This window comes from Struthio camelus, chromosome 1 (genome assembly GCF_040807025.1).
Source record: "Struthio camelus isolate bStrCam1 chromosome 1, bStrCam1.hap1, whole genome shotgun sequence".
In the NCBI taxonomy this organism is placed as follows: domain Eukaryota; kingdom Metazoa; phylum Chordata; class Aves; order Struthioniformes; family Struthionidae; genus Struthio; species Struthio camelus.
The window spans coordinates 181971122-181996673 of record NC_090942.1 but is presented as its reverse complement, the minus strand read 5'-3'; the positions used below and the strand labels follow the sequence as shown (position 1 = coordinate 181996673).

General features: G+C 36.2%; 1 protein-coding gene across 8 annotated transcripts in view; it reads right to left on the bottom strand.

Annotated features, from left to right (window-relative positions):
- The window catches only part of PCDH9 (protocadherin 9), a 693331-nt gene that overhangs the window by 472161 nt on the left and 195618 nt on the right, over window positions 1-25552 (bottom strand). The window contains exon 3 of one of the 8 annotated variants that reach the window (XM_068929684.1): window positions 21254-21274. The exons of the other annotated variants lie outside the window; for them this stretch is intronic. Within the exon in view, the coding sequence (XP_068785785.1) occupies window positions 21269-21274 (6 nt within the window). The 3' untranslated portion in view covers window positions 21254-21268. Of the gene's footprint in view, window positions 1-21253; window positions 21275-25552 lie in introns of those variants that run through there. 8 annotated transcript variants of the gene reach the window in all.

The following is a 25552-nucleotide window of genomic DNA, read 5'->3' as shown; positions in this document are numbered from 1 at the left end:
CTCACTGCAGCAGGTAGCTCTTTATTTTCACCTGGATATGCTGGAGGAAATGGGAATGGGGGTCTGCAATAGTGAGGGGTCGGCACTGGAAAAAGCAGGAACAGCAGCCCTTTAGCTGGGGTCTCTGTTTTTGCTGTTGCAAAAGCAAGGTCTAGATCCCCAACCAAGCATGAACTGGCACAAGTGGTTTAGAAATTTGAAGCAAGTCCCTTCCCTGTTGTTTATGAAAATCAAAATCCCATTCTTACTTCAGTAAGGCAGAATAAGTACTAGGACGGTATATAACAATTATGTTAACCGAATCCTGCCTCTTTGTTGTTAATCAGCATGATAATGTAGGCAATTCCTCAAGCAGCCATGCTGTAAATATATTACTCAAATCCAGATAAGGGCAAGTTATGAAATCAGATCAGAAATTGAATGTAAGGCAAGGCACTTTTTTTTTAATCTTCTACTGTCATTAGTATTTACCGAGCAACTATGTCAGTCAAAAAACAAAAGCTGAATGAAAATCTCAGGCAAAATAAGATGATGAATTTCTACTTCTTACCCAAAATACGAACAACACATTTCAAGGCTTGCTAAAATTCATTAAGAAATCCTACAGTATAGTTTCACTGCCCAAAGTCATTACATCTGTTGTATAACTCCCTTTAGCTATCCTATGCAGTTGCATAGCCAGATTGAGCATGCCCAGCAATATGTTCAGCAAGCGATGTATTTCAGCTGTTCCTTGTCTTCGTGTATATACCTGTTTTGACAATGCTCTAATATGGAGAACACTGCTGTCAGAAGTAATCTTTTTGCAACTATAATGCATAGCCTTTCAGAAAACCATGCAAAAGTGCTAAGTAAGTTACTAGCTTTATGAAACATTGCCTTAAGTTGTTTAATCAAAACCTTACCTGTGTTTACCATGTAAATGCTGAGCAACACATCCCCCTGAACTAACATATCCATTCACTGCTTAATGTGCAAAGGGAAAACATGGATTTATATTTATATACATAAATAAATAAATACATATACACACACATATAGTCATTTGCTTTTTTAGAAACCATTATTGCCTTTTGGGAACATTAATACCACATAGTCATTTTCTGCTTTAAAATATGAAAATGAAGACCTGAGTCTTTATACAGGTAATAACAGCGCTGATAACATAAAGGTAGTATTTTTTTATTCAGACTTTACACTGTTTTCACAGTAGGTTTGGCTACGTAAATTCTAATCGTCTTCAGCAGAAGTAAGTGGAAAATTCTCAGAGCCATGAATTTCTAATGCATAACCTTTTCTTCTTTTAACTAACACACAGAGGAAACACAGAAGCTACTGTTCCCCCTTCCAGAAGAGAAACAATTATTTTCTTAGAGTTTACTATAATGACTTTTTTTTTTTTTAATTTGTATAAGACATCTTACTGGTTAACATCAAATGAGGCCTTACAAACTCTCAGTCGGCTAAAATAGCGGATGTATTTTTTGGAAAATGGTTAAAAACTAAAGGAGGATTAAAAATAAAAAACCAAAAAACAAAAAACAGAGCACCGCTCATCTCCAGAAAGAGTCAGAGCAAAGACTTTAACTTTGCAATGGCTCATCCACATATTTAACTTTGTGCACTGCAAGGTATCAAGGTGACTATTTGCAGCTCCTGAACCGAAAAACACTCAATTTTGCTGAGGAGCAAGTTACAATCCTAAATTTTGCAAACAGTGACGACCTTACTCCAACGGTCTGTACAAAAACTCTTCAAAAGATATTTTTCATCAGATCCCATTTATGCAAATTTGACTACAAGGCTATAGTATAAGATTTAAGTATGTTTGAAAAATAATCTATCTTTATCTTGAAGCATCTCAATCTACTAACCATAAATTCATAGAAATAAATTGTTCTGACATCCAGCCCTAAGAAGGGTGGAAAGTGACAGATGAAGTAGCAAAGCAATATAAAAGCATTGCCTCACCTTTCCCTCACAGAATTTATGTCTTCTCTACTCACTGTCTCTTGGACTTTCCCAAGTACTCATGTTAGTTTTTCCACTGTGAAACCATTTACATGAACATTTACTATCATAGCCTTTTTTTTTTTTCAAGAGAGGAAAAAAAAAAAAAAAAGAAGGCATTGCAAATGAGACAGTTACCAACAGTCACTTTAGAAAAAATTTGGAAAGTGAAAGACGTAGTTTGGGCACTTTAATCATAACACTGAGATGGGCAGTTACATGCTAAATATGATTTAACAGCCCATATAAAACCATCACCCCTGATTTACAAAGATCTCTGTCTACCCACAGGGTTATTACCTCAATACATATTTTTAGTTTTAAAGCCGAAATTACTCATAGATAAAGCTTACATTGAAGAAATCATACCCCTACACAGACCAGATCTGACTTTACTTAAAAGGTAGGAGGTGACAAAATCCACAGTCAAGAATGATATAACTTACTAACCTTTTGTTAGGAAGAATAATATTTCTAGCTTCGGTGTGCCAGAACAACATTTTTTTCAATATTTAAATATTCAGTACTCAGCTTCTGACTTTCACAGAACACTAAAACATCTGCATCTTCAATGAAGTGTTTTAAAATATACTTAAAATAGTTAATTAATCAAGATAATACACGATCAAGAAAAAAGTGATGTATTCTTCAGAAGAGATAAATTGGTAAACACAAAATGTAAGTAAACGTTTCAAGTGTAAGGACCTCGTCAAATTGATTCATTTGTGGTAGTTAGATAGCAACAGTCGTAATCGCCATTTTCTACCTCGCTGGAGTTTTTGTTACCAGCAACAGCAGAAAATTATGCAAATCTTCATGACTTTTGTCTTTTGGAAACTGTATCCATGCTCCATTAAAGACATGAGCAAGTTAATGACCCCTCCTTCCCAAGTTTTTGCACACCAAGAGGTGCCTACTGGAAAGCCTGTAAAAGAGTGGCTGTATGATGATTGAGATATTCCTATGAAATTTCTAATATGTTATATTATGTCTGTTTCTTGTGGCTTCTCTACCTTCTATCTGATTTGAGTTTTGGCTCTTCTACCTTCTCCTTCCTCAGTCTAGGATTCCAAGATTTCAAAACTTTTCTGAAAAATCAAGGGTCAAACTAAGGTGAACGTAATGGGATGGAAAATAATTTTTACCATAATCCAGTAAGCCCCCAAGCCACATGCTGAGTGCTCATATTTACACAGTTATTGAATAATGAATGTTTTTTAATATCAAATGGTGAATTCCCTTAAAATACAAAAAAGTAAGCACACACATGCACTTCTCTATTTTTTTCGTATTCTTTTCTGTAGTGGAAAATCTATCCTTAAACACTTAAAAAAAAAAAAAAGTTTCTTGACCACTAATCTCTTGAGAGCAAACTATTCTTTTAGAAGTACCTGAATTATAATGACAGTGATGAATTGTATCACTAAAATCTACAATAAATGTCATTTATGTTATTTGGTGGGGACCCAGAGCATGTTTCAAATGCATCCTTCCCTCAGTAAAAGAAACTGAGCAGTTTAGAACTTTTGCCATACACTTGATTCTTCATAAATCTTATGCTAAACTCACTATCTGATAATGATATAACTCAGTTTATAACAGCACACTTGAATTTTGTTGGTGTAAGATTTATAGGATAGAGTCTAAGTGTTGCACATTTAAGGCAGAAGATAGAGTTTTATTCCACTGTTCAGTGCTGTAGATCTCATTGTTCATAAAAAATAAACTGGCAGCTGATGATGTTTAGTTACATAGCTTTCCAGTGTATGAAAGAAAACAGCAGCTGACATGAGATTGTAAGCAAAGGCGGTCTTCTGCCTTTGTTAAAATCAGAAAAAAAAATATGGATCTTTAAAGATACATTAGTGCTCCAGTATCAAAATGAATTGTTTCTCTGTTTTGCATCACTGCTAGAATAAAAGAGACACAGGTTCCACTGGATATTCATTCTTACTAGTCTTAAAAGTTGTATCTCCAGATAGGCCTATCTTCATTTAACCTCTAAATATAAATCTGTTTCATTTTATGTAAAATCTAACTCTGATCCAGGAGAGAGAATAAATGTGTCAAACAGTAATTTAGTAAAGATAGGAGTAGGAATGGTATCCAGTTTTTTAAAGAAAGCTTCTCTCTGCCAGGATAGAGGCATTACACTTCTAAAGGTTATAAACAAAATATATCATATGTTTTCCTCTGCACATTCATAGCAGAACATTTAATTTATCTTCTGAGAAATAAGTTCATGTGTATTAAAAAATAATTATTTCACTACACTTTACAGTTTACAATCCCCTTATCTTAAAAATATGCAGTTTTCCTATTTTCATGCTTATAACCAGTACCTCAGATAACCTACTGGAAAAAAAAAAAGACCAATCAGAGCTAAAGGGGCTGCTGCAGTACAAGGAGCAGACTGTGGAGGATCAGAGGCAGGACACTACTTGCAAAAAGAGCATTCTGTGATAATCTTCTTGTTTTATCTGAACATGTGTTTAACCCTTAGCTGCGACAAATTGTGAGTTTTATTGCTGTGTGTTTCATCTTTATAGATAGATGATGTGAAAATACCATAATTAGGCTCATTTCTCTGAAGGTATACTGATGATCATATACTTTCAGAATCCAGATATTTAATTCAACTCCTTGGACAGAAACTGTGTCAATGTGTTCAGCTGTATGACATGAGAATGGCCAGGGATGCTCTTTGCTCAGTAAAACTCTAACGCTACTGCATAAGGTGGCACTCACAGTGAGATTTGGGTGACAGAGATCGGCTTCTATAATTTTGCAAATTACATCTGAAGTTGCTTTGGTAATATGGCCATAGACAAAAAAATATATAAAGAAAAAGGTGGGGGGTGGATAGCTGTATGTGAAAACTAAACTTCAATTAAGCACTGCTTGCTAGGCATGTTTTCTAGATATACAGACTCAGAGGAAAAAAAAAAAACCTAATTTTTTGGTTTATGCACACTGCATTTTTCCTAGTGTGTGGTGGCTGAAATGATTAGCTATAAATATCTTTTCCTCCAATCTTACTGAAAGAGTGTGAGATTTTCAGATTAACAGACTAACAGATGTTTGAGCACATTTCATGCAAGATATACAAAGCATGAGTGAAAAATTATTGTTGGTTAAAATTCAAAAAAGTTTTAGATGCTCATTAAATATAAAGCAATGCTGATGTGTCCGAGAGTCAAAATCTGATGAAAAATCATCTCTAATATGTTAGATGATAAAGTTAGGAATGTCTTTTTTTTAAGATTTGGGAATAGCTCTTAACTGACAGCTTAATGAAGACCACTTACACTGTGCATTATACCTGCCTATGGAAAAGGAACTCCATATGTGATGAGAAGAAAAAAAAATAAAGAAAGTTGAGAGATGAAATATATTCAAACAGCAGTTGGAATATGTATCTATTTATTCTATTCTTAATTCATTTCACTAGCTTCTTTCTATCTGTCTGGGCCATTCAGCACACACTTTTTCTCTGACCTTACTGTCAAAATGACAACAGAAAACGCAGCATGATACACAGCATGCAACTCCTAGCTAACTACCCTTAGAAAGAGGAAGGAGGAAAAAAAAAAGGCAAAAACTGCACAACCCTGAAGAAACACCTGAGACAAAACTCATTCTCAATCACTTTTAAAGCAGAAAAGAAAAACAGTAAAAATTTGTATATCTTAGAGAATCTCATATATAAAAGAGATACTTACTTATATCACATCCACACACATACCTGATTACTTCACTTCTTGCTAAATGAACTGCATACCTAAGGATAAGATTTTCCACTATCAGCATTCACAGATCATTAAACTTCCACAAAGCTAAAGAAGCTTTCAGGAAAAGCCACAGTGTATTTTACTACCGTTATGCTATTACATGCATTTTCAGGGACATATTAACGATGGCCCATAATACTTTAACTGACATTAATTTATAATCCCCTCTCCGTCTGTTGGCCAAAAGTACTTCCAGTACTAGTAACATGTGAAAGTATATTTGTTATCAGTATAACGTTTAAAAAGTCATTCTTGCTGGGAAAAAAAATGACCACCCTTGCCTGTTTTACTGCTGTCTACAGTTACCATTTGCTTTATTTAGGGCTGTAAAAACACAGATTTTCACTCTATGGCAAGAAAGATGCTACAATTGCCTGTGACATGCAAACTGTAGCACACTGCTTAGAAAAGGACTACATGTTTTAATAGGGAACTAAAAGGAAATTACAACTTGTCTGGAGATTGCTAAGGAGGCTTGCATAAGGGCAGATTAATGTTTTGTTTAGCTTGACTATTTTAATAGCAAGCCCTGTATCTATTTATAGATTATCTCACCTCTAAATAACTGACCCCATTTCTTCTTTTAAGTTGGTTATTTTCTGATATAAATATGCTACTTATTTTAAATAGTATAAATTCAAATAAAGTAATTAAAAAAAAAAGTAAAAACTCATCTGGGTCATATACCTGTTAAACTGTCTGAAAGAAGAAAAGAAAACAAAACAAAAAAGGAATTTGCTTATATGTCAATATACATAAAGCTAACCATACACCATCAAAATACAAATTGTATGTGTACACACATGCCTCTTAATTGTTCTAACGGATTCCCAAACTGTGTTTTATCCCTTTACAGCTGTTGAAGAAATAAATTAGTTACAAAGCTTTAATCTGAACAATTAGAGTAGGTTTGCCCTGTCTCATTTGCTTTCTGTTTTGAATCATTCCCTTTTTTCAAGTTTGATCTTCCCAGCCAGAGAGCTCAGAGATACTCATTAAACATGGCATAGGTGATTTCTAAAACATCCCTGTAGCTACTGACAACCATTTCCTATCTGAGGGCTTCTCACCATCCAAATTTTCAATTTCCTCAGGAGTACCTTTTCATAATCATCCCTCACATCCCTATTTAAAGATGTCACCTCACTTTCTTCAACCAAAACGCCAACCCAGTTCCAACCTGGACAGGAATACTGGAGCATAGGTAAGTGAAAACATGAAACCGCGTTCTCCTCTCAGACACACAGGCAGAAACCTTTGCTGATCATCTCAGAATTTGACTTTGGCTTTCACTGGTTAACCTGCTATCCCTGACAGCAAGAGGAGCCACGAAACATCTCTTTAAACATTACATTGTACCCCTTTAGGCATTGTGCTGCAGGAATTTGTGCTCCATAACAAACCTTTTTTTCCTTCTTGTCCATGCCAATGTTTACAATAGGTCTTTTTGACTCACTCAGCTTTCCAAAGACACTCTAAAAAAATATGCGTGCAAGTGCCAATGTCTATCTCTCAGCTGAATTTTCCAAAACATTCATGCAGAGTACAGACAACTCTGCACTGATGGTTCTTGAGGAAAAGGCCAGGCTCTTACTATGTTTTCTAGGAGAACTTGATAAAACTAAATCTGCTCTTTTATGCCAATAACTGATAGGATACAACACAAAAAGCGAGATTTCAAAAAACAAACAAACAAACAAAAGCAGATAGAAAAATCACAACAACTCTGTCTGCCAACCACTCAAACACTATTTGGCTAAAATAAAACAAACAGTTATATTCATCAGGAAAGCCAGAAATCATAGACATGCAAGCAATTTTATTCTGATCAATACCAAAACAGTTCACAGAATCACAGCAGAAATCAGTCAGCTGAAGACAGCTATTGGCCAAAGAAATCTGACCTCCAAGTCTGCGATTCCATCATCCTTGAGACCCACTTCTAACCACATTAAATACTGCTCACACACAAATTAAACACTGTCATTCTTCAAGCTGCCTTCTAAGGAATGAGGTGAATGAATTAACAAGCAAACTCACTTCAAAGAGCCCTTTACTGAGAAGACATATGTAAATATCAGTGCTTTGATCAACAGTGTCCATCAGCTGTCTTTCCCTCAACATGGTTCTACTATTTGTCATAAAAAAAGTACATAATCAATTATAGAATAGACATCTACTCTGAATATTGACTATTGAGTTGAAATGCACCTGGCAAGCTTTTGATATCTACATTCCCTGAAGAATGCACTATTACTTTAGGTTGAGACACAGTTTGCCTTTTAAAACCACTTATACTGAAGAAGCTTCATGGGAATTAGCTCGTCTTAATTTTTAAAACTCCTGATGCTATTGATATTGTTACTGAAGAGTTAAAACTTCTTGTCATAGGCTATTTCCCTCATATCTGAAGTCATCCACTCATGATTTCCAAAAAGTAGATTGTTGTATACAGATAATAAATTTGAGAAAAAAAAAAAAACAAACACGCTGAATAAGTACTTGGGAAAACTGTGTTCCTTGCTAGACTCTGCTAATCCAGATGCTCTGTTGCTTTTCACCTCTCTGGGCCTGTTTCTAACCACAAAGAACTGTCTCTTGCTACATGGAGTACAACCTTAGTTAAGGATCCTAGATGGTACAGCAAATGTAATCTCATGTCACTGTGCAGTGTGGTATGCAATGAGGGGACATATGAAAGAAGAACACGGTCAGTCCATGCTTCCATAATCACTTCAACTAGAAAAGAGGGCCTGAGCTCTGCAGCAGTAGAAAGTACACGCTTACTGCTCAACGGAAAGTGGTGCACAGACCCCAGACCTAGCCCTCGTCCCACCAGGCAGAGCATACAGCTGCAAGGAGGCACTAATTCAGATTCACTATTAGTGCTAATTCAGACACCATTAGCTCAGAATCATGCCATACTCTCCTGCCCCACCTTCAGGACAAGGACTCAAGCCACCGCTGAAGCAGATGGTATGCTCAGGAAGAGCGAAGCTGCTGCCTCATTGCTTAGGAAGTTCCCAAGGGAAATTTCTTCTGAAGGAAGAAGGAAGAAGGTTTCCCAGTGGAATCCCTCCTGCTGCGAAGCAGCCTATTAACAACCCGTCCAGCATGGATCTAGGGAGTATTGTACATTTACCCCAAGAGCTCGATTCACTACTGTCTTGATCATTGTGTAGTGGTCTGTACCTGGATAAAATGAGCATAAAATGCTGTTTTCTTCTAGCTTAGTAGCATTTTTACACTCACTGTACACAGTAGTAAATGATTACACACATTGCAAGGCAGTGAAACTCAGGTTTGATAGGCATTATTTTTTCCCTGTTCTTTGTCACTTCTCAGTGGAACGAAAATATAAAAATACTGCCAACAGCCTCCAATAAGAATAATTTGGCTGCCCTCTGGGAATTTCAAAGCATTTTACAAACAGTCAATCAATTTCCACCACACCTATACGAAGCAAAAAACACATTATTATATTGGCAAGCAAACCAAGCCACAAAAAGTTACCTGAGGTCAAGAAGTCAATTGGAAAAGCTCTTGTCTCCCAGGAGACCTAATTCCCAGTCTCCTGCCCTAACCCTTAAACCACACCAACCCTTTGTAATAGCATTATCAGAAAAGGCCCTCATTTCATTTTCTATGTATTGCAATTCCTCCATCTCTCTTTTCTTTTCCCCAGGCACTAGAAAAGACATTAATCCTCCTCTGATATGAACGTCTGTTGTTCTGACATACTGATGTTCATATAGATGTGATTTTGCACCTCTTCTTCGCTTTTCCTCCCCATGGGTAAAGCTGAAGGTGTCTTTATGTTGAACTAAAGGGTAAACACAAAAGCAAGAAAGAAATAAGGAAGATGAAAAAGAGCAAGATAAGAAACGGCAAGCGGTTCCACAATTCTCAGCAACAGATGACATGGTGTTGTGACAAATCAAGCTTGTATATATTCTGTCATAAACTAACAAAAAGATGATACAATTTTCAAAGGTCGTCCCTGTTTTCAAAACCCTGCATGAAAACAAGATGTTGTCTGTAGTTGTTTTTGTTTTTTAATCCAACAACTACCTACTTCTTCCCTTTTTCAAATGCTTACATGAGTCAAGCGCTTGTGAAAGAGGGCTGCCAGTCAATGAATTCTTAAGACAGCTAAATTCCATACAAATACAAATACTAGTAGGGATAGCAGCAGTACTTGTTTCATCAGATGATGCCATTTATCTAATACCAGGACCAATTAGACTATGCTTTCCTCAAAGAAATAAGCTGAAACCCCCAATCCTTTTCATAGAAAATGGTGGTCAAGCTCAGCTTTCGGACATCCTTATATTCAGTTGCACGTGAATTAAGAACTTGCCAATGCACAATTACCCTTCCAGGAAGTGTCCTCCAAGCAGGTACTTCTTTTTAAATCACATTAATTGTTAGGGCCAAGGGTGGCACTAGCAAGTCACACCGCGGATTATATCATTTCATGGCAACAGTCCTCTCTACCAACACTGTATACATGCCTAGAAGTAACTTTAAAAAGTGTTATTCTGATGCTGTAGCAGTAAATTCAGACTAAGACAGATATAAATCTTTTCTTTATATCCCACAGGAACTCATCTTAGAGTTCCCCTCGCCTAAAAACGTTACTAGAAAACTATTCTTTCCTCATTCCCATTTTTTACTATAAACTATCACTTGTTTATCTATACTGGTACATGTGCATAATGAAGGCCTTTGATCAGCTCTGTCCTTTAAGCCCCCTTCTCTCCCCATCTTCCACCAACCAGACAGCATCAGGAAATTTGCAGCATAACAGTTGCGGCACTTACCCTCAACAACATGTTGCTATGATCCAACTATTTTCTTCAGATACAGTGAACATTTACAAGTCAACATTTTTAAGACAGAAAGCTGAATTGGATCTCAAGATAGCATAAAAACTGATGACATTACGATGCATGTGTAATCATCCATACAGTGACTTAAACTAAAAGTGGTCTTATTATGCAAACAGTAGTTTCTGGTATGCAAATAAATACAAACAAAGCAAAACACTGAATTCAAGAATAATATCAACTGCTGCTAACAGTCAAGAAATCATTTCATATAATTATTAAAAAAAGAAAACACTGTTTGAAATGTGATTATTCTATGTGATACGATCAAGGACATAACATGAACGCATTTAAAAGCCAAATATCTACACCGTTTTTTTTTTTTTTTTTTTTTAATGGTGTTCAGACATTCTGATTAACCAGTCTATCTTGCAGCTAAGCCACCACCAGTGGTACAGCTACGTACTTGCACTAGTGTTATAGGATGTTTATTTAATTGCATGAAGTACTTTACAAAAGTAGAGTAACCTAATGCACAATGCATGAAGCCTAAGCAGACAGTAGATACAGAAACAGATACAAAGGATGGAGGATGCAGTTTGTGAAGAATTATTAACCTCCATTTATCCCCCTCACCTAAAATAAAGTAGAAGAGAAGAGAAATGAACTTAGTTTTGAGAACTGCCAAATTTCCAGGAGCCAGAAAGGCAGAAGAGTCTCTGTGACTCCTTTCCTTTCAGAGTTCTTGCAGCAGCTATACTGAATCTGCATTACAATGCTCTGCCTCTGGGCAGCAGCAATACCATAGTATACTACATTAACTATAAATATTTAATCACTGCCTATGATCTCAGCACAGTCCACCAGTTTCATTTTGTGAGCATGGGCCAAGCTGTGCAGAAATATCCTAAATCAAGGTTTAACAGCATCAGTTAGAAATTACTCTGGCTGTGAATCCTCTTATCTCCTCTTATTCATACTACCCAGCTCTGAAGGCAGAGTGCTTTACTAGCACAACTGCTAAACCTAAAGATGCACCCCACAACGCAGAGCACGTAGACAAGCAAATTAACTCACAGTCACATTAATGTTATCTAGACCTCCGTGATATCCATACTCCTACTAGCTACAAAGCCAGCTGTCTGTTCTCTGTGAAGCTAAAAAGTCATAGTAGGACCCAGAAAAAGTGAGAAAACAAGATTGATCAAGTTCATTTCAGTAATGCTATTTTGCATAAAATGAGGCTTTTTGGTAAGTAATTGGAAAAGAGATTTTGTTCTTCACTGGAAGTAAAAGAAATCCGGAAACAAACAAGGCAAGGATGTAATAGGAAGGTCCATAATACAATATATTAAACTGAACTTTCGGGCCCTCTGGGCATAAATAGTGTAAAGATGTAACAAACTGAGATTCAACATCCTGTAGGCTAATTATGAGCAACTGGACTAGTAATCCTGAATGAACTATTCACCTTCCTCATTGACAGAAATGCACTGGCATAACCTAGCTTTAATAATTGACCGATATCTCGCATTGTGGAGCATTGTGGTTTAATGAATTCTGATTTGATATTAGTAGCAGCTTACCCCATATTAGTGCACTGGTGATGGCCTTCTACAGTTTCTCTTTGAGAGCAAACTAAATTAGGATCGTTGAACAACAGACTTTGTAAACTCTAGTGAATAACCTAAAAGAGAGGCACTTACCTATAACAAGCATATAGGGCACTAATACAAGTTAATTTTGTGGCTCAAAAGTTTAATCAAGTCTGTACCTATGAAATGTATATCCATAAATTAAATATATTAAATAAATAAATAAATTAAAATCCTCACTCCAAACCAGAGTGAGCTGTGCAGGTAGCCCATAAGCAGAGCTGCTATCTTTAAATAAAAATCTCTCCTGTACTCTGCAGGCCCTGTGTTAGTTCAATTTCAATCATTTTTATCTGACATTCTATAAAACAGTTTTGAAATTTGTGCATTTCCCTTTGCCTATCGCTTTAATAATGTGTGTCTTCCCTTTAAAATCACTCAAAACTGTTTACATCTTCTAACAACTCTTTCATTTCCAAAGGGAAAAAAACCATATTTGGGAAGATAGTAGGAAATCTTGATGCTGTCTATCAGCTTTCAAACATTATCTGTCCTGCGTTACAGGACAGACATTTAACTTACTTTTGCTCTCTGCTCACTCTAACAAAGTAAAAAGATAGGAGCCTAGACCACAGCAGCAAAAAATTCAGGCTATATTTTGGAAGCCCACTCTTCCCACCTGTTCCCTCTGCTGAAAGCAAGGGGCATGCCTATTTTGATATTGTTGTCGTGAAGTGATCATTAAATTACTGCTCACAGCAGGGAGCAAGATACTTTTGACTAAATCTGTTAGCCAGACTCCTGCAGTGACTCTTCTCTGGACTCCTCAGCAGGTGTCTCTTTGAAGTGCTTATAATAAACGGAACACAACTGGGAGAAATCTGAAAGGGTGATGTTGACAACTGTCGTAGCAGGTTACAGCTTGAATGGCAAGCGAGCAGAAGGTTTTTCCCTGTCTTTCTCATACCTCAGATCTTCTTAGCGTCATTTCTGGTAGTTATCCAACCTCCATTAGCAGCAGTTTCTGGAAAATTGCATTTCTCCCTAAATTCTGTCTCTCAGCTGTAAATGTAATGCACTGTTCCAGGCCACCAGGTCTTTTAGATAAAATGGTTTTGCAACTATAACACTGTATCCAATATGATAGGCAACATGCCAAGATATAATTGGTGATACATAATAGAAATTACAAGCAGTATAAATGGAAGATATATTTCAAGGAAAGACCCATTTTCATTCCAGAAGCATTTTTATGCCATTATATAAAGGACAAAAAGTTAATGCTACTAAATATGGTATAATTCCTGATCAACCATTTTTATCTGATGAACGCTATGTATTTATGCCATATTGCAAATTGCCTCATCAATTATCTTATTTCATCAGCACTAAAAACTTTACATAACAACTTTAAAATACCTACTAACAGCTGATAGTTTTACACACTATTTAATATATTGTTAAAGCACACAAGTTTTTGAAATAAAACTTCTTGATGTACTAAGATACACATGGATGCTACTTTAGTTGGAAATAACCACTCTAAGATCTCCTAAGATTATGGGAAGATTGTATCTACTGTAAAGCTTGTTCCAAAACCTTTAGGTGTACTGAACTCATGATTATTCAGAATATTCTACTATCTAATAACAGTTTCAGCTCTTGTTGGTATGCTGCTTTGCAGTAGCAACCTCTGAGATGGAGACATTAAGTCGCAAGTTAAGATACCTAACAGAAGCTGTTTGAAAGCTACACACAAGGATTTAGGAAAATGAGAAAACAAAGGTAAAGAATAACAACCACAACAAACAAAAAAAAAAGCAAAACAATAATAATAATAAAGACTTCAAACACACAAAGAACATAACCTAGTAAAGTGAGTGGCTGAAGCCCTAAGATTTTGAGATGTGACTGTCAAAAATCAGTCTAAAACGTTCATGTTATAGCAGAGGTTAAGGCTGCGTGATCTAATACAAACCCTAATTTCCATGATTCTACAAAAAATGCCCATTGGTTTAGTGGGAATTTAAGCACCTGAGGCTGAAGGATGCTAAAATCTAAGTCAGCACTCCGAGCAATAGCAACTTATTGTGTTCTTGCTCTGAAAGACAATTTGGTGTACATGTGAGACAAGCCTGAGGCCTAACCAGGACCTCCTACAGAGAGAGAGAAGAAACAGGCAGCATGGTATGAGCCCCAAAGCAACACTTTCAAGTGCTGTATTTCAGAAATAAATCTTAGACTATGCATGGTAGAAAGGTGAGAGAAAGAAGCATTAATTAACCCTCCAAAGAATAATTTTAAGTTTTCATTTTTCAAAATTTTTCTGAAATCTGTCATTTAAAAAGTGACTCAAAAACAAGAATGAAGTTGACTAGTAAACAAAAAACATACAGGTAATGAAAGCAGAGTATTTCTAAACTGTGCAAGAGGTCATGCTAAACTTGAAGAGAACGAGGCAGTTTCAGTAGCTTCCACTTAAGGATGAGAGACTCCTTGGGGACTCAAGTTTTACTCAGTGTATGCAAACAGGGAGAAGAGGATCATCTTGGACACTGAGAAAACTATCTAAAAGAAGACGTCAATTATTCTTTGAGTCATTCCTCATAATACAGCATCCAGTTAATACTACTTTCCTTAAAATAAGTCATCAACATTTAATTGCAAATTCTAAGCTAATCTTACTTTTCCTATTCCGTTCCTGTCCATCATACCAGCACGATAGCTACTTTAGGACTGATCATGTGTGGAAGATCACTGGTATTGAAAAAATTGCATCACTGAAATATTTGACTAATTAATTTTTAAAAATGAATGTGAAGCGTAGCTCAAAACAAAAAGTACTACTGTACAGTTATAAAGCAACATCACTTCTGTTCTCGGCTAGGGCCCAGAGAGTCTAACTTAATTATAGCTTCTAAGCGTGCACCAACACATCTCCTCCACGCTCTATCCTCTAGTTGTCCAAACTGTGGACAGGTCACTAACCCACACATTTGTAGGGCCAGCACTTGGAGGCATATCACAAAATTTCCTACTTACAACATTTTGACACAATGTTACACTATCTCAAATGTTGCCAAAGATAAAAGACTCAGTACTTAAACATCCAGAAGTTACTATAATAGAACCTGAGATTCTGATTTTGGCTGTAAGTGATAATGGGCTGCTAGGCTATCATCTTTCCAAAATCTAATCCAGCATAATTGCCTCCAGTTTGCCTTAAAGTAACAAAGACACATTATTCCTCTGCCTACACAACAGAAAGTTTCATAACCACCACTATGAAAAATGATTGACAAAAGTCTCACATGATTTACACCAGCGAGATGCTAGTCAAGCTAGATGCTGACCACAGATGCTGCCTCTATGTACAGTCACGCAAAATTTTACAAACAAAATGTTGGCTACATTGGTATTCGTTTGCTCAACTGCTGCTTAATTCCATTATTCTGTTCCCTTATTTTGTATTTTAATGTCTCACTTTATCAACCGCTCACTAGTGGACCTGCCAAATTCAAAATGTTTCCTTGAAGAGAAGAAGAAAAACTAACTCTACTTTGACCCACTGTGAAAAATAAGATCATACTAAGACTTAGCTGATTCCAAAGCTTAAAGGTCAGATGACTCTAGACTTTCAGTTCTTTTTTCTTCCAAAATGAGAGGGAGGGTTGGGGGGAAATCTGAACAACTATTCAAATTTCATCTGATAAAATGTATATTCTCCAAATTAAATTTTGGTCATTCTTCTCTTTATATTACAAAAGTATTACACTGAAGTAGAACCTAGAAAAAGCTACCAGCACCAACTTATCCGGAAGAAGAAATATGAATAATGATTTCTCCATAAAATAGGTATAAAGGAAATGAAAATCAGCTTAATAAATAGCAACAATACTTTAAAAAAAAGACTTGGGATTTTTTGTTTTCTTATATTGTAAGCCTTTTTCATTACAAAGGTATAAACACAATCACTTTAGTAACAGCTATAGTGCTTTAAAATGTCAGTGTCCCACAGAAGTGCTAGCAGATGGGATTGTGTGAATACTCCTTAATCAATTTAAGTATAATACCTTCCAAAAAAACTTCACTGGTAATTTAAATTAAGCTGGCTAACTGTGTACCGAAGCACTAAGGAGCAGTGAAACTCCTAGGCAGGAGTAATTTTCAACTTGTGCATGGTAATAAAGGATAAAAAAAAAAAAAAAAAAAAGAGCACCTAAGAGAGGAAGAATGAAAGGAGGAGAGCACTTTCACTGCAGCAACGATTTGGAAGGCTGTAACACAAATGGAAATTCAAGTAGTTGCTCTAATGCAAACCAACGATTGATTTTCTATGAGAAACAGCGGGATTTTTGAGAAGTTGACATTTATGCAACTGAAACTCACAAAAATTTCAAAAAGATAAATTTAGTTCTAGTTTTCAAACCCTGGTCTAACTTTAGGGAGTCTATATCCACATCAGCACACGCCAAAAAGTATTTCACTGCCTTTAACAGAGAAACTAACATAATGAAGAGGTCTACGCAAGGTAAACAAAGTTTGCACTTGGATTTGTTCCTCATTTCCAATTAGCTTAAAGTTGCTTGTGTAATTTGACATTACCAACAGTAGCTACTGGGGATGCTTTGTATTTTGAGTTGGTATGAAATTCACAGCTTGCAAACACTATCCTTCTGTATATGACCTGTATCATTTTATGAATAGTTATCTTTTTAATAAGGATTTTACCTATTTATTTTAAGTATTTATCTATTTCTCTTGGCACCAGCCTGGGCTACATAAGTGAGATAACACTTATTTTTAAAGAATAGTAATAATAATCATTAATCATTAATAATTACTGTTGCAGATACAGCAATAATACTGGTCACCGAACATATTGAGTAAGTACGTATCCTATGAGGTGCATACGACACGAGCCTCAAATGACATGAGGCTCAAGCTCCAACTCTGCATGCATTAAGATTTAGAAATAGAAGTATTTACATATGCTATTGCCAAATTAGCTGAAAGATCTTAGCATATTTAGCTGTGGCATTCTTTATTTGGCTCTCAGAATAATATCCAAAAATGACTTAATAATTCAAAACCTATTTTCAGAAACTCCCAATGTTTAAAGTCATTGAGAGCACTTTTGTTCAGACACATCATATAGCCAAAAGGTAAAAGAAAACATTTCCCAGAAACAAAATGCTGATTGGGAAGTTATGTTGGAAAGTGAGTTGTTTTTCGTACCTTGATAGCTAAAGAAAGTAAATGTTTATAGGGAAAATTAGGTGTCCAGGTACAAAACTGCAGCTTTAAAAACATCCTCGCAGGTACTATCAAACCCTGAAAGTATTCAATTTACGTAGCTGAGGCATAACTTTCATTTTAGACATTTGTGGTGATTTCCAGATGTTACCCAAGGACTTGATCATCGATGAACTTACTTGCTAGGTTTTGGGACAACATACTAACACTTTGCTTTCCTCCTACTAAACTCATTGAACATTCATTTAAGTAACACTTAACAGTGAGACTTACATACATTTTGTATGTATCAGTTTTATATGTCTTGAGCCCACTGAGATTTAAAGATAATACTGCTGTTCAGTAGAAAGGTGCAACATCCTTGTTGATTGTTCCGCTAGATGAATATATTTTCTTCATCAGAATCATTCAATGGATGACAGGGAACATGACTCTCATAGTAAAGAAAGAGAGATGTACAAAAAGTCTAAGCTAGAATTTGAATGTAAGACATTAAAAATGTATATGTTGTTTTATATAATCCACAGATTACACACAGTAATCTTAGAGGGCACTATTCTTCTACATGGAAAAAATCAGATTGATCAATGAGATATAAATAGAAAAGGGTTCATGATTTTAGGAAGAAAAAAAAAACATAAATCATAAAGTAGGATTTGTTCTCATCCTGATGCCAAGAATAAAGTTATTGAAAATAATAATAATGATGATGATGATTTTTCTTGTATTATACCTAAAAAGATTATATTTCTCCTTTCTGTTTCACAACAGTAAGAAAGAACTAGAACTTATTTTTGATATTCTCATTTGATTAAATTAGAAGATTATCTAGAAAAAAAACAGGTAAGATATAGCAGCTAGTTCAATTTGTTCAATAGAAGAATTTTTAAAAAGCAACTTTATTTCATAAATCTTAATAGTAAACATATAAGGAAGAGAAAAAGTAGGAATCATTTCTATTTTGCAGAAAAATTTGTGAAATTAATTACACAGAAAAGCAAGTTGTCAAAGGTTATTCAAAATCTCTGAAGAAGCCAGAGACTGAATGCCAAATTTCAGCTCAGTGCTTCAATATCATATCCTTTCCATGGCATGCAATACAACATAGCATCTATTATACCATTAAAAATATACATGCTTATAACCTTCTTAAGTTACACAACCTGTTCTGCAAGTAATATCAGGAGAAAAGAATCATTTTCTCTGTAAAATGTGAACCCGTGATCTTCCTTCCCTCTCTTCAGAAAACTGTGTGTTATCAATGCAATTTTGACTGCAGAACCAGACATGGACATTCTTACAACTGAAGTACTATTCAAGAAATCCTACTTACTCATTCAAAATATTGCATGTGAGCTCTCGTAGCTTGTAAGATGTATCTTAGACAGACAGACAGAATCCAGAAGATATATGTTCGTATCAGTGTTAGAATAAGGGAGTATCATACTAAACAAAAGAATGCCTACTCATAAGACCTAAAAGAAGGTAATGCCTTACTTGGGTCACTTAAATATAGGGGATCTAGAAACATATTTAAGTCTGTATCACATCAGCAAGATGCAGCTCTTTTACTGATCCCCTTCGTCGCCCTTGGTTTTCTCTGACAGGCCTTTTGATTTCAGCACTATTGTGCATTTGATCTCAATCTCATAGTGGATAACAAAAGATCATGCTAAAATAGGGAAATAAGGTCAGTGATGACTTTTATTTGAGCCTTTCTATGTGTATAGATACTCTAAGCCCACAGACATTTAGCTGCAGAATATGCTTCCAGATGGATCAATGGCTAGAGTATCTGTTGCACCCTGGGATCCCTGTCAATTGGGATCAAAGTCGTAGATCAAGAAAAATAAATCTTGTCTGTTTAGAGGAATCTTAGAGGAGTTTGCTGTTCCTGGGGGAACTCTGTCTAGCAGTACACACCAAGCAAAGCCTGATGAAGGATTACGTTTCAGCTACTGCTAAGTTTTCTTTTCAAGTGAAAACACAATATATAAAAAAAACTAAGCGTGTACACTCCTCATCTAGCTAAAATTGGACCTTCGTTTAGTGTTCAGAAATAGTTTCACTATGGACTTCTGCAGTTTTTCTATTAGCATGATTACTTGTCATGTGATGACAGATGCTTGGTGGAGTAACTCCTGGAGAGATTTCATCTTCTGAATAGAGTTTCTGCACTCTTTTTCAATTATAGGAATTCAGTGTATGACACAGGGCAAATGGCTAAGAAATTATAGTAATAAATAGTTGACTTAATAATAATAACTACTCCAAAACCTGAAGAACAAGCTGTAGACTTGAACTTAAAGCATTCCATGTGGAGGCATGCTGCTTTATCAGTGAATCACCAGATTAGCTTCTCTTTTAATTAATTCACTTTTGCAACTCTCAGAATAAAGACACACATATTGAACACACTGTTCTTTCTTTATTAAGGAAGGAAAGGTCTTGCTTCAGCCTCAATTATATTTTCTTCAAACAGCAGGAAGACATAGTTCAAATCAAATCAAATCTAAAACTTCTTTACCCAAAAATCAGGAGTTCACAGGCCAAACGTCTAAGTGCTGTCTGGTGATCTACTGTAACTGCAACCACAAGCTGCCTTCACAGAAACTTACCCAAAAAAACACAACCACCAGAAAATGACACAACTAAAAACACAAAAAAACCCATAAAGTAAATAAACATATGTGAAGAACACTAAACTAAATTTTTTAAAAATTGCCAGGAAGAAACCTATTTGTTTATCCACTTTAGGCCTTTTTAAAACAAACCTGTTTCTATTTTGAAGAGGAATGCCTTCTAACATAAATCCATGCAATGCATTCATTGGGACAGCAATTCAGGTAGTTAGAAATGAGTAGAAAGAGACATTCTCTTCCTGAGATGCACCCAACCGGAGACAGTTTTACCTCCTAACAATGGGTACAGCTGAGGGAGAGTGAAGCTGAAGGGGTAAGGAAAAAAAAAAAAAAAAAGAGTACAGCTCTGCATTTTGAGCTGAAAATCCCTAGGAGACATTGCCACTGTGGTGTAAACTATATCACAGTTGCTATGTCTCACATTTTTACTTAATAATGTATGCATTACATCAGCCTATTATGGACTGCCCCATCTACCAGATGCTGAGTAACTACTTGAGCAAGCAGCTCACACTGTGCTGCCACCGGCTACACTGCTGGCAAAAGCAAAGCAAGCTCACTTCAAGCTAATTGGAGATGTCTACTTCGGCTGAGATATCACCAAGGGAGTAAGTGACACACCACAGTAACAGTTGCTAGGCAAGCACTAAGCGGACAGAAGTATCTGGTATTTGACCCGGTTAGCAGAAAAAGGGAGCAAATGATACCTTGGCTCAAAGAGGACAGAGAGACCGTCACGGCAGCAGAAGCTCCAAATCCCTAACACTGAAACCTGGTTTCCCTAATAATCCCCAAAAAGGCACAAATTTTGTGGTCAACATATTCCAACACTAACTCTGTAGAAGCTGCTCACAAATGAAGAAAGTACACTATAAAGCCCACACTTAATTTCCTTGAGTATTTTTGAAACATCTTTTTCCTCCACTCACTCTCACCTGCTCCCATGAAGGTAAGTAAAAGGAACACAAGAGGAGGAGGTCTATGACCCTCTCATCTAAAGGGTACATAAAGTTTGAGTTAAGTAGCATGAGCTTACCTGACCATGAGCAGATGCTTTTATCAGTTCATACATGACTGAACAGCTACATGATGACTTTTCTCAGCTTGTTTGAAGAACATGTGCTTTAACGACCTTGTCAGCCTCTCTAGCACTGTAAAAATGGATGAAGTTTCATTGAAGCCAATGAACATCCCACTTAAACTAGCAGAAACTTTGGTTTCTACCACCTTCCTTGAACATGTTCAACTTGAGGTGCCAAAGTACAGCGAACCCAGTCCCACCACTGACTCAGCCAGGGATGAGAGACAGTGTCAGTACACATCCTGTAACAGATGGCTTCTGACTGGTTTAAAAAAAAATAAGTAAGTAGGCGCCTCTTTAGCTGTTTATCTTCTTTTCACTCTCAGGCCTTAGAGATGTAAAAGCAGCAAAAGAAAGTGGCAAGATGTCATCACTGTTTCAATACTAAGCGGAGGGAAAGCAGAAAATACAACTTTTTGGTATACTCATCAATTTGAATGAAAGGCTGCACATTATTTATGAGACATGTGAAAAACAATCCATTGTACAGAACAACGACAGTCAATCCTAGATATAAATTCTCTGCTGGTCGATAACCACTATACCCATTCCCTTAGCCATGAAAATGACCTGACAGAACCATAAATTCACAGATTGTCCATTTTTCATAGGCGAGCTCCCCCACAGACAGTCTGCAGTGCACCAGCCATGACATCGGTGTAAACATTTACCCATTTATTATTTTGTGCTGACTGCTTTTCAGCTTTCTGACAATGGACAAGCAAGTAACAATGGTGATACAACCTGGGCCATCCCAAGTGCAGACTGAACACAGGTTTCATAGATGACACGCTGTACTACTGCTTTCTGGTCCCCTCAGGATACTGGAACTTATTAAATACGGATTTTCTTTTTAGACAAAAAACTTACATAAATCTATAGTGTGTCAGTTTATGCACGCACAAGGCAAAGTCTTCCTCTACTAGTTTCCCTCAGTAAACCAAACAGAAAACTCAGTCTTAACTTACTGAAAATCTTAATAACGTCTGGCATTGACCCAAAATCTTTCCAAAGAACATGACTGATAATTAGTGCATTTGCAATGACTTGCCCCTTTTGGGGCCAGTGTTCTAATGGGTTTTACTGCTGGCAAATTGGTGCTAAGATTTGTTCTGTGCATTAACGTGCACAGAGTGTTAAGGTACTTATTTGTAATGATACTGTTCCTGTAGGAAAGCCTGTCTTGATTGTTAATGATACTTGAGGCTCTTACTCTTAAAAAGGAGGGGGAGAGAGGCTGCAGGGTGTGGCATAGTCTCCTACATAGCTTGCCATTTACTGAAAATAAAGACCTCTCTTAATTCCATTGATAGCACTCAGAATACTATAATAGGCATTTAATTTTCTAAACAAAACATGTTTTAAGAAGCTGGAGAAATCTAAAATTGGGCTATTGTAATTGTTTATTTTTGTTTCTTTTTTAAGCTAGGACCTATTGAAAAGTGAGATCTTCAAAAACAATAATTAGAAGAGACTTACTCTTCACTTCCATTCTTCTCATGTCAAATCTTTTTTTTTTCCCCTTGTACTGCTGGTTTAAAGGAAAAAAAGTAACGCAATTACCCTGTTTCTCTTCTAGAGTGAATCTGAGGCTGCTGTTTCATCAGTAGTATTACTGCACTGCTGCCTAATAGCATATACTGTTGATACATTAATTGGTTTATTGACTACTTCAAAGTTTTACAACCTCTTACTCAGCCCAGTGTGCCCTTGTTGTGAACTTGCTCGAAGAATTACAAGGCTCAGTCATCTGCAGTAAATTTATTAATACTATAATAGATATATGTAATAACATATATTCATTGCATTCACACAAGTAGTCCTATTGACTACAGTAAGACTACAGTGTACAGTAAGTACAGGGCAAAAATCTACCAAGATGATCAGGACTTCAGAAATAAAAAATAAAATTCATATATGCACAATGTTAGACCTCTGAGTATCACAACCTATGATCAAAGAAAATTGGGATAACAAAACCAGCAACCATTATTCACATGTGGCTGTGGTCAAAAAATATTATGAAATCAAGAAAAAAAAAAGTGAGAAAACTAGACTGACTGGTAAAATAACATAAGTGTTCTGAACCTTTTAAAAATTTCCTTACAATATTCTTAAAATATTTTTTTTAATATAAACTGTAGGAGAAAAAAAAAAAAAAAAAGTCCTGTCTTACTCTTCCAGTTTGGAATTCAAATAATATGTCAATTTGAATAAAATATCCATGTAACACAGATTTCAGGTTTGTCATAATTCTATTACAGAGTTAAGGCTGAACAGAGATGGCCAAAAGGGTTCTGGATCTCCTGCAAGTACCAAGCAATTTCACACATACAACATATGCATTTGCATATATGGCTTCTCTACTGGAAGCACTGTTTTTACTTTCTACAGACAAAATGACAGTTAACATGTACAAAGTATTAAGTTACATGAGAAATAATCTGAAGTTTGCAAATAGATATATAGATATATATATATTTATATACATACACACTCTTTTATAAAAGACAGTATTGTTGACTAAACAAAATCACAATGTAGTAGAAAAGCCTTTAGGCATAATTAGGGAATGTGAATTCAGCTGATGTTGCAAAAGATAACGAGGGCAGAATTGAGTATTGCAATAAGACATTGAAAGGGGGTCAAACGACTTAGTGAGTCATCTGCTGACCTCATATCAAACTCAGTCCTAATCATACTGAATGAAAATTGTTGTTGGTAGATGGCTGGAAAAGGCTGTAAGCCACAAACCCATCGCGGACTTAATACACTATGCACAAAAACAGGAGAATACTATGTATTTGTCATCCCTATCTAACTCCCAAAATTGTCTAGCTGCAAATTGTAGGAAATCATCCTGCATTTTCATTGCCATTAATGGCTAGTCTCTATCTAAATGGAAATATAATTAAATTTGTAACAAAATATAGTAATAGTAAAGCAGCCTTAATGCAGTGCTTTAGAAATCATATAAATAACTAAGGTAAATAGTCCTGCTCCTTCAGATACTTTTCAAACAGTAACCTGCCCTTATGAACCTACCGCAGTGCACGGGGAGGTGGAAATAATTTGGTATTTTCCGCTCTGTTTTGGCCTTTAAAAGGTCATTTCCAGGGAGAGAAGAATTTTGAGATAATTTCCCTAAATCCAGCATTTATGGAAAGAGAGAAAGACAGACATGCACATACATGCTGACTCTACAGCCCTATTCTTAAAATATTCATCTTACCCATACACTAGAATATATTCAGTTTTCTTCAGAAGCTCTCTTGGACCCAGTTACACATCTGTACTTGTTATTACCCTAAGAATTTCTTACTGAGTAGCTATACATTCACTGCTCAGAAAGTGCCGTACATATGCTATTAATGGTATATAAGTTACCTCAAAACAGTTATGCGAATGCTAGCAAAAGAGCCTAATGCCTCACGTTGAAAACCACTTCCTAGTTATCATGTTTGTTATTGTGGTTGTCAGACATGGCTAATTTTCTCCTGCACTGTACACAGCAGCAAGCTGCCTAACACAGGATTTGGATTTTTAAGGATAAATGCCTAGATAACACCTTTAAACCACCCTGCTCCACCACCCCAAATTGTCAAGTGCAATTCCATTCACTGAACAAACATCCTTTTGGCAGTCAGTCCCCTAGCATAAACGTGCAATCCTCCAAAACACAGGTACGTGCAGTAAATCTGGCCCCGTTCCCCGCCTGTGTCTGTTAATGCTTTTGGAATGCATTTGATGATAAAGGAATGTGGGGGCTGGCGTCTTGCTAACTGTCAGAGTTAGCTTTCCACACTGCTAGTAATCAGGCAGAAAGTTACTAAAGCTTTACCATTTGGGATTTTATGTACCTTTTTGCATGGCATCTCCACTGAGTTATTTTCTTTTTTGTGACTATGACTGGTCTTCAGTCAGCCAGAGCTTAGGGGGGACAGGCAGACCTGCCTCTTCCTTTTCCATCAAATGAGCTCTTCAAGGAACATAAAATTAGACTTTTTTTTTTTTTTTAACTCTAGATTGAGCTGTATTAGAAAATAAGGTAAAAGAACAAATATGTTAAAATGGAAAAAACCTCAGACTGTAACAGAAGAAATAAGAAAAGACTATACACAAATGCCTCTTCTGCCTACTGTGTCCTTTCTTCGTGCTTTCCTCTCAGATCAGCTATTTTTCAATAGTTCGCCGTATAGTGAAAAACTGCGTAGAAGTAACTACCCCTTAGGAAAGAAAACAAAACAAAACAAAACCCTCAGACCAACCTTCCCCTCCCTCCCTTCTACACCTTGATTGTGCCTCTGTTCCCTGCTTGGCAGCTTCCAGTTCCCTACTGTGCTGTAAG